The sequence below is a fragment of the Castanea sativa genome, chromosome 6 (assembly GCF_040712315.1).
Source record: "Castanea sativa cultivar Marrone di Chiusa Pesio chromosome 6, ASM4071231v1".
In the NCBI taxonomy this organism is placed as follows: Eukaryota; Viridiplantae; Streptophyta; class Magnoliopsida; order Fagales; family Fagaceae; genus Castanea; species Castanea sativa.
In genome coordinates this window covers 7302444-7313222 of record NC_134018.1, presented here as the reverse complement: position 1 = coordinate 7313222, position 10779 = coordinate 7302444, and the positions used below count along the sequence as shown (strand labels likewise).

Sequence of the window (10779 nt, the reverse complement as noted above, 5' to 3'; positions counted from 1 at the left end):
CAAACAATGCGCAAATTGTGAACAGAACCACTAAAATAGATAATAAACAGAACAACTAGGACACCACTTCATTTCCCCTAACATCAAAACATTTTGCACTTCTTTTTTTATTTTTCCCAAAATAATCACAATTTTAATTAATAATTACTTAACGTTTTCACTGTAAAGCACATGACTTTTGGAACTAGTCATACTAGACATTTCAATAGCTAGCTAAAAAAATTTTACAATATCAAAGAAACACATTGTATACGATAGGAAACTCCAATGTCACCTATTCCATCAAAAGAATGTTGAATTGTTCATACTTCACACTAGTATTGATTAGGAAAGATTCTGGGCTATAGCATCACACATTTTCAATTAACTTGGATGATCCTACCTATTAAAAAAAAAGGTAATTATAATATAGTTATCATTTTGATTCCAAAAAATCTAGGCAATTCGTTTTCTATACATCACTCAAAACACTCACGATATTCAAATTTCATATATATACTAATGAAGTTTACCTTTTATGATCCTATTCCAATTTATTGATCCTCAAATTTTTTATATATGTTATAATCAAAGAAATTTTCGTCTAAAATAAGTCAGACTTTTGGCAAAATAACTTTAAAGTCAATGGAACTACAAAATGGGTTTAGATTTGCAAAATGGGTACAGGGATGGTGGATTTGTTAAAATGGGTTTTATTGTTGTGTATGCCTTTGTAGATGTAGTAATCTGCAAAACGGGTAGATGGATGATGGATTCACTTGAAATGTTCTTTTATAATTCGTTTCTAGAAGAAAAGGATTTTACCAAATGTTTGTCGTTGGACATGGCTTCTCTTTGTGATCCGTTGTAATCCTAATTTAACTTACCAAGAACAATGATGAATGAATCTTTTCTAAACAACAAATGATTGAAGAAATGGGGAAATTATTGTGTACTCCTGGAGTACCATAAATGCGTACTCCCTCATCTCACATGAATGGTGGATCCCACTAATTATAGTGGAACTCACTATTCATGTGAGAGGAGGGAGTACGCATTTATGGTACTCCGGGAGTACCTAATAATTTTCCGAAGAAATGGTAAAGAAAATTAAGAAGAAAAAAAAAAAAAAAAAAAAAAAAAAAAAAAAAAAAAAAAAAAAAAAGAGAAAGGAAAAAATTTGGTAAAGAAAATAAAATTACTTTCTAAAAGTTGACCTGGCTTCTTGATGATAACATTAATTATTGTTTTGCAACTCTGCCATGTTTTTTATTTTTTTTATTTTTAAATTATATGTTTTAGTACGAATCAGCCAATTCTACCTCAAGGTTTTTCTCACAAAAAGAAAAAAGAAAACTTTAGGACACACCGAATAAATAATACCTCAATTATTTGTATTAATGAGCGATGAAATTTCCAACTAGTCCAATCAACGTTCCACTTTGGCGGGTAAGAAAATTGATACCTTCAATTCGTTCCCAACCACAAAACAGAGGGTCCTATCTGCAAGACTTACAGTAATGTCTCTATCAAGATTAGTATATATGCTTTCCACTGAAGCTTCCGAATTCAGCTGGAAATTGAAACCGAAAGCCGAAAGAAACTCAGCAAAAGAGTTATTATGACGCGTCTCTATACTAATCAAAAAGACTTACGCGTCTTCGTCTCCTATAAATGACCATGACATTAGTAGCATTTTCGTGGATTACCTTTGCTGTTATTTACAATTATCCAAAAAAAAAACCTTTGCTGTTATTTACAAAATCTTTGATCATGGACCTTTTCTTGAGAATAAGAGTCGTTACATTAATCCTTTTACTTGGGCTGCTCAGTATAGCATCTATCAATCCTAAGTTCAGCAGTGGAGAGTCTGATCAGGTTCGTTGCATAGAAAGTGAGCGACAGGCACTTCTTAAGTTCAAGCAAGATCTTAAAGACCCTTTAGACCGGCTTGTCTCTTGGGCTGGTGATGGAGATTGTTGTCACTGGGTGGGAGTTGTCTGCCACAACGTTACTGGTCATGTCCATGAACTCCGTCTCAGAAGCTTTCCTTTGGTGGATGATTCTGCATCTTATAAGCAATCAAGATTGGGAGGTAAGATAAATCCTTCTCTGCTTGATTTGAAGCATTTGATTTACTTGGACCTCAGCAACAATTATTTCCATTATACTCAAATTCCCAAATTCCTTGGTTCAATGGGGAGCTTAAGATATCTTAGTCTCTCCTGTGCGGGATTTGGGGGATTGATTCCTCATCAACTTGGGAATCTCTCTGATTTGCACTATCTTGATCTTGGAGGTGCTTATTATAATGATTTAAATGTCATGAACCTTCAATGGCTTTCTGGTCTTCCTTTAATTCAACACCTTGATTTGAGCGGTGTAAACCTTAGCAAAGCCTCTGATTGGCTACAGGAGATAAACACAATCCCTTCCTTGTCAGAGTTGAGATTGTCATATTGCGACCTTTCTGGTTTCATCCCACCCATACCCAGTATTAACTTTTCATCTCTCACCACCCTTGATCTTTCAGCAAACCGTTTTGTAAAAAACAACTTGATTCCATCATGGGTCTTTGGTCTTCATAATCTAGTTTCTCTTGATCTAGCTGCCAATGGTTTGCAAGGTCCAATCCCTGTTGGTCTCCAAAACATGACCTCTCTTGTACATCTTGATCTATCTTCTAACAATTTCAACTCTTCAATTCCCAATTGGTTGTATAGTTTTAATCGTCTTGAGTTTCTGGACCTTGCCTTCAATAATTTGCAAGGTACAATCTCTAGCTCTATTGCAAACCTAACATCTGCCATTAGCATACGCATGTCATTCAATGAACTTGGAAGAAAGATACCAAGATCGTTGGGAAATCTCTGCAACTTAAAGGAAATTGAATTGTCATTCAACAAATTGAGTCAAGACATATCTGAAATCTTAGAAAGTTTATCGGGATGTGCTTCAAATGGACTAGAGATCCTAGACTTGACTGAAGCTCAACTTTCTGGTCATTTGACTAATGAGCTAATTGGGCAATTTATAAATCTGGTCCAACTTTCATTAAGGAATACATCAATTTCAGGCCCAATTCCAGAGTCTATAGAAAATCTTTCATCTTTGAAATTCTTGGACCTTGCAGAAAATCAATTGAATGGAACTCTTCCTCATAGTTTTGGACAACTTTCCAAATTAGAGTCTCTAAATATTGATTTCAATATGTTGGAGGGAGTTGTATCTGAACTTCATTTTGCCAATTTAACAAGATTAACACAACTTCATGCATCTCAAAATCAATTGGAAAATCAACTTACTTTAGAAGTAAGCCACAATTGGATCCCTCCTTTTCAACTGTACCAGTTAGGATTAAGATCATGGAATTTAGGGCCAAAATTTCCATCGTGGCTTTGTTCACAAAAGCGTCTCTGGTATTTGGATATATCCAACACCAATGTTTCAGATGTAGTTCCACCTTTGTTTTGGAACTTGTCTTCTCAATTCGGATATCTAAATTTGTCTCACAATCTGATATATGGAGAGGTTCCAAATATTCTAATGGTTTTTTCTTTTCGTCCAACATTTGATATGAGTTCAAATTGCTTCAAAGGTTCGTTACCTCTTATATCCTCAAATGTGACTATATTAGACCTTTCGAACAATTTATTGTCTGGATCTATATCTCACTTTTTGTGTTACAAGATGAATGAGCCCAAACAAATGGAATATCTCGATTTTGAAAAAAATCTTTTATCAGGAGAAATAGCTGATTGTTGGAAAATGTGGCAAAGTTTGTCTACCTTAAATTTGGGAAGCAATAATTTCACTGGTAGTATTCCAGCATCCATTGGATCTTTGATTGATCTTACGTATTTACACCTATATGACAACAAATTCTCTGGAAAATTACCATCCTCTTTGAAAAATTGTAAAGAGTTGGTGACCATTGATATTGGTGAAAATGAATTTGTTGGAAGCATGCCTTCATGGATAGGACAACTTTCAAACTTGATGATTCTCAGCCTTCGCTCAAATAATTTTCATGGTCTTATGCCAAAAGAAGTTTGTGCTCTGACTTCACTCCAAATCTTGGACCTTTCGCATAATAAGCTATTTGGAGGCATACCTACATGTGTTATGAATTTCAGTGCCATGACCACAACTAACAGTTCAAACATTGCCATTTATTCATATGGCTTCTCAATGGGATATGATGAATATGAGAAATTTGAAAGTGCATTGCTTGTGATGAAGGGGCGAGTTGTTGAGTATGGCACCATTCTTGGGCTAGTAAAAAGTATAGATCTTTCGAAGAACAATTTCTCTGGAGAGATCCCCAGTGAAGTGACTAGTCTCCAAGGATTACAATCATTGAATTTGTCATTTAATATCTTTACTGGAAGGATTCCTAAGAGTATAGGTGTTATGAGATCACTGGAATCTCTTGATTTTTCTGTAAACCAACTTTCAGGTGAAATTCCTCCAAGTTTGTCGAGTTTGAATTTTTTGAGTCGGTTGAATTTGTCAAACAACAAATTAATTGGCAAAATTCCTTCAAGCACTCAACTTCAAAGCCTTAATGCTTCTAGTTTTATTGGAAATGAACTTTGTGGACCTCCACTTACTGATAATTGTACTTTGAATGATGTAAACCCCAACATTGAAAACAAAGGTAGCAAGGATACGGGTGGACTTGAAGTGGATTGGTTATACGTGAGCATGGCACTTGGATTTGTTGTTGGTTTTTGGGTTTTATGGGGTCCTTTACTTTTAAACAAGCAATGGAGAATTTTGTACTTTCAATTCCTGGATCGCATGGAGTACAAGCTTAGGGGTGCTGTGGCAAAAACTTGGTAGCTGTGTAAATTTTATTAAGATTCTTAATATTTAGTGCGAATGTCATTTAATGTTGTCAATCAATGTTTTGATGTTTTCTAAATGATCTTTGAGCTGGTTGTTAATAATATTGTTATCTATATCCACTCCATTGACATGTGGGAATATGATGTTTCTTCATATGAACGTTAACGACAGTCCGAGCTATCAGTTTAATCCGTATAGGTTGTAAAATCAAATTTTATATGGTTCCAACAGGCAAAAACTTGGTAGCCGTGTAAATTTTATTAAGATTCTTAATATTTAGTGCGAATATCATTTAATGTTGTCAATCAATGTTTTGATGTTTTCTAAATGATCTTTGAGCTGGTTGTTAATAATATTGTTATCTATATCCACTCCATTGACATGTGGGAATATGATGTTTCTTCATATGAACGTTAACGACAGTCCGAGCTATCGATTTAATCCGTATAGGTTGTAAAATCAAATTTTATATGGTTCCAAGATGCAAAAACTTGGTAGCCGTGTAAATTTTATTAAGATTCTTAATATTTAGTGCGAATATCATTTCATGTTGTCAATCAATGTTTTGATGTTTTCTAAATGATCTTTGAGCTGGTTGTTAATAATATTGTTATCTATATCCACTCCATTGACATGTGGGAATATGATGTTTCTTCATATGAACGTTAACGACAGTCCGAGCTATCATTTTAATCCGTATAGGTTGTAAAATCAAATTTTATATGGTTCCAACAGGCAAGCCATTGATCGTTTAAAACTAATATACAACATAATTAAGCTTCGAGTGTCTTTCAACTGGCTTGACTGATCTCTAGCTAGCTATGGCTAGAGGTGTTTCTAGAGTAGAGTCCTTAAAAGTTCTTCAGAATTTCCCTCTCTTTGGCCAAATTTGCAGCCTTTTGTCCCAACATGTATGTGGACAACATAGAATCTAATGCCAAGAACCAGAGGTATTGAGTTTCCTTAGCTTGCATACCAGTACCACCATCCATAGCCAGCATAAGTCTTTCTACTTAATTTCTGGACTAGCAAGACTCACTACTTTGCGGGTTCTCTAAAAGTGTAATGCACTTGATTTCAAGTAATAGGTATTTAGATTTTAGAGGCTTGAGGTCTTGCATGAAATGCGACATGATGCTAGTAAAATGATCGTTAGAGATGTCCAATCTTCTGAGATATTTCAATTTAGTTATAGCCAAAGGTTGAAAAAAGAGTTGAATAAAAAAGAAAATGAAAGAGAAATAGAGAAAGAAAGTGAGTAAAAATGAGAGAAAAAAAAGGAAAAAAAAAAAGAAAAAGAAAAGAAAAAAGAATTACCGAGAACTCGCTTTACATGGAGCAAATAGCCTAATGACACGTCCCGGTGTCCTAAAAACTGTAATATCCTATAATCAAAATGACACCGTAAGAGACCATATAGGCTTCAGTTAAGTTTTATCTGGACGACTAGTAAGGGAAATTGTATAGGAATATATCTCATAAGTTACAAATATAGAGTGAGGTTAGTACTCCTATGCTAGTGGTTTGCTTTTGAATTTTTGTGTTTGAGGAGTACAGGAAAGTGAAATGAGTGAGTAAATCAGTAACGATAAAATAAATATAATAACATTAGGAGGACTTTTTTGTTTGTTTTTGTTTTGTTTTGTTTCGGTTTTTTTTTTTTTTTTTTTTTTTTTGAGTAAAACATTATGAGGACTTTAGTAAGACATCACATCATTATTTGTGTGTTCGTGGATTTTATTTTTTGGTTCCTGTTTGGCTGATGATTCGGATGGTGATCTTTGTGCATGACGCTATTAATTGGGGGAAAGAATGACACATTGATAGTAGTGCGGCGACTAGTGTAGTGTGTTTGGTAGTGCTCATGGTGGCGTTGGGGTGGTGTGGTGTGTTTGTTCATTCTTGTGGTGGCATTAGTGTGATAAAGATGGTGAGTGGCTTCTGGTCATGAGAGGAGAAATTTGAAACAATGGGAAGTCTAATACTGGTTTTAGTGTTAGATACCTACCTTTTCGAAATCAGAGCTCCGAAATGCTTAAAAATTCAAAGAAATCAAATATTCCTTCTTGGTTGTGAGAATTTTTAAATAAAATTTAAGCATGAACTTGAGTATTGTAATCTTTATTTTATTATTGTAGACTTGTTGAATTTGCATCAATGTTTTTCTCCTACATTGGAGAGTTACCTTTTTCACTTAAAGTTGGTGTTTTTGTGTAACATTTTCTTTTGGGGCTTGCTTGGATTTATTTTCATTCTATCAATTTCTTGGGTTTTTATAAATTGGGCAATGATATCCTCACATTCACTTGTTTACATCCATTTTTTCACATTCACTTTCATATTTTAAAAATAAGTACATTTTCACATCAATTATAAATATTTATATAAAATAGTAGACGTGAATATTTTCCTTAATAAATTTATGTACACACAGACTGTGGGAGTAAATCCCAAGAGCTATGAGGTTGTAATCTACGGGGCAGGTCCCATGACTCATGCCAACTTGACCCACCCTATTTGCTCCATCATCCTGTAATAGCACATCTATATATGTGGCTGTAATCATAACGTACACTCAAAAACACGACCTTAGTATCTATGGTTCACTAAGCAGTGAAGTGTGACGCTAACGAACTCAAGATTGTGGGTTCTCAAGCTCAAGACATACAGTTCAAGCTTAACAGTTTCAGGTGACATCAGTTTACTGTGTTTGGAAGAACTTTCTGGGTGTGTTGTTCAAGGATCCTCCTTTCTTTTCTGCATTGTTGAAGTCTCTCCCAAGAAGCCCACTAGTTTTGAGTCCAAAACCTTCTTAGCCCTCTTCTTCCAAGACTTGTGTTATTTGGGCCTTTTGTAATTAGAATCTAGTTGGGTTTTCCTGGACCATAAATGGGCCATTTGGGTCCACTAATAAAAGTATTTGTTGTGTATCCAATGAATACCTTACTTCCTGCGAGCCATGAACGTAGATCCTTTTTCCCATGCACGTCGGTCCCTATTCCAACTGGAAATCTTCCTAGTTGTGCTCTCGTGCTTAGTGCATGTAGACGCAGTTGAGTCTTGCAGGTCCCCTTGCAAGAGTGTTTGTGGCCTCCTGTTTAGTGAGGTCGTGGTAGCCTTGTCAAGCAACAATGACGGCAGAGCTGGAAGAGTTATGGAAAAAACTCTCCTTCACGGAAGAGGAAGATGTGAGTATATCTTTGGGGAGTAATAGCACGGAAGCAGCAAAGGAAATAGGGAAGAAATGTCTCGTGATGAAAGTGCTTGTGCACAGAAGTATAGCGTTGGAAGCGCTTCGGAAAAATTTTGAGAATGCTCTGGAAACCCAATAAGGGAGTTCAGATAACGGAGATAGACGATGAGTTATATCTAGTCGAGTTTGGAGACGGTCGGGATAAAAAGAAAATCAAGGAAATGAGTCCTTGGAGCTGTGAGAAGCAACTGATTTTGCTAAAGGAGTTTGAAGGCGAGCAAGTTCCAAAGGACATAACTATAAGGCAATCTCCGTTTTGGGTTCAGGTTTAAAGAGCAGAACCAGTGAGACAGGTTGGGCTATAGGCTCCGCCTTAGGAGAAGTGATGTCCGTTGATGCATCAGACTCGGGCGTCCAATGGGGAAAGTACCTTAGGGTCCGAGTGAAGATCAATGTCACTAAGAAGCTAATTAGAGGAAAGAAAGTTAAGATTGAAGGTGGCAAGCAAAGATGGATTAGTTTTAAGTATGAAAGACTTCTGAATTTCTGCTATAGATGCGGTCTTCTTACCCACGACCTGAGGGATTGTGCTGAAGCCTCGGATAAAGAAAATCAAACGGAGCAAACAACCCTCCAATATGGACCGTGGTTGAGAGGGGAGGTGTCGCAAAGGTCTGGGAGCGAGGCACGAAAAGGTGGACATAGAGTTGGGCCGAGTATGGGAGACAAACATGGTGGCAACGAAGGAAAGCTAACGGAGAAGAACCTTCATGCGCCACTTGTGACAGGGGGCTGGGAGGTGACGAGGGGTCAACGGTAAACGGCCTAGGGAGCAGGAACACAAAGGATGAAACAAAAGGGTCTGATCCTGGAAACCAGACGCCAGGAAACAATCATGAAAAGGGGAATGACAGTGGTATCGGGCTAAACACAGGGAGCATCTTTCCTTTCCAAGGAAAGAAAAATTTGATTGAGCCCACAACTCAAAAAGAATATGTAGAAGATATGATGTAGGAGATGGGGACTCAACAGGGGGAAGATCCTCATTTCAATTTCTGTTTGGCGCTAAAGTCTGAAGGCCCAAGAGGAGACGAAAGCCCAATAAAAATGAGAAGGTAAAGGGCCTAATGGCCATGTGTTTTAATGACGAGCTGGGCTGGGTTGCTGAGAGTCTGGGCCCGAAAATGGGCACTGGAAGAGACTTGCGAGGCAGGCCTACTGTAAAGAAGAGAGCATGGGCTTGGACCAACTGGGCAGTAAGAGAACCGGTCCTATACCCATTTAGGAACTTGAAAAAAATAAGCCAGTGCAGAAACGAAGGAAAACAGAGGAAAAAACAAATATCACGCTAGAAGAGGAAACCAATAAGGATCGTGGAGAGGCGGCGGCTGCGCAGCAGCGCCGCTGAGCTCAATGAGCACCTTGGCTTGGAATTGTCGGGGCCTTGGATCACCCCCGGCAATTCGGATCCTCACTGACAAGGTGAAATCAAAAAGTCCGATCCTGGTTTTCCTTATGGAGACCAAAGCAAGTTCAGCAATATGAAGGGTTTCATGAGAAAGTTGGAGATGACTCAGGGGATTGATGTACCAAGTAACAGTAAGAGCGGCGGGTTGGCAATGATTTGGAAGGAGGGAAAGGACATCCGTTTTAAGAGTTGCTCCAACTCGCATATTGACGTGGTGGTGTACGATGATAAGGGGCTGAATCCATGGAGGGCAACAGGGTTTTACAGGCACCCAAATGCGAGGAAAAGAAATATTTCATGGAGTTTGCTTGAAACACTGAAAAATCAGTGTGATATGCCGTGGGTGGTCTTCAACGATTTTAATGAAATCATCCACCCCGATGAAAAATTAGGATGGGCAGAACGTGATGTCGATCAGATGAGGGGTTTTAGAGACTGCTTGAGTGTTTGCGGGCTTCATGACATGGGCTTTGTTGGTAGCAGATTTACATGGTGCAACGATCGGTATGGGGACCAACGGACTCTTGTTCGATTGGACTGTGTGGTGGCCAATGAGGGATGGCTTGCGAGATTCTCTGAAGTGCAAGTCCATCATATTTCAATGGCAACTTCGGACCACTGCCTACTGGCTTTGTTCTTAAGGAAAAAGGTTCCACCAAAAAGAAAAGTGAGGAAGAGATTCTTATTTAAGGCAATGTGGACCAGAGATGATAGATGTAAAGAGGTGATTGAAGGGGCTTGGGATCCTTTGGGGGCTGAAGTTGATATTCAAGATAGGATAAGAAATTGCCAAGGGCAGCTTCGGAGGTGGAATTACGAGGTCTATGGGAACGTGAATAAGGTTCTGAAGGTGAAACAGGATCGGCTTAGACAGCTTGAGGCTTTGAATCTCTTGCATGAGACAGCGGAGGAAATTCAGGGATTGAAAAAGGAAATCAACGAGACTCTCAGAAGGGAGGAGGTAATGTGGAATTAGAGATCCAGGGCCCTCTGGATTAAATGCGGCAATCGGAACACAAAATTCTTCCACGCTACGGCAAATCAAAGAAGAAGAACAAACAAGATTGAAGGGCTTCGAGGGGCGGATGAGGGGTGGTATGACCAGCCGGAAGATATTGAGAGAGAAGTCCTTAAGCATTTTTCTTCCATATTTAGCACAGCAAGCCCATCCTCTTTTGCTGCTAGCCTGGGAGCCATAAACCCGCGGGTCACGGCAGATATGAATGCCTCTCTCCTTAAGGAGTTCAGTGCGATGGAAGTCAGGAAAGCACTACATCAATTGCACACT

General features: G+C 38.1%; 2 protein-coding genes across 2 annotated transcripts; both read left to right on the top strand.

Annotated features, from left to right (window-relative positions):
- The first annotated feature begins 1710 nt into the window (after positions 1 to 1710).
- On the top strand, positions 1711 to 5054 carry LOC142639035 (receptor-like protein EIX2). Its single transcript, XM_075813125.1, has one exon. The coding sequence runs from the start codon at positions 1753 to 1755 to the stop codon at positions 4822 to 4824; it is 3072 nt and encodes a 1023-aa protein (XP_075669240.1). The 5' UTR covers positions 1711 to 1752; the 3' UTR covers positions 4825 to 5054.
- A 4510-nt stretch (positions 5055 to 9564) lies between these two features.
- On the top strand, positions 9565 to 10467 carry LOC142639371 (uncharacterized). The gene has a single exon (XM_075813565.1). The coding sequence runs from the start codon at positions 9565 to 9567 to the stop codon at positions 10465 to 10467; it is 903 nt and encodes a 300-aa protein (XP_075669680.1).
- Positions 10468 to 10779: the final 312 nt, after the last annotated feature.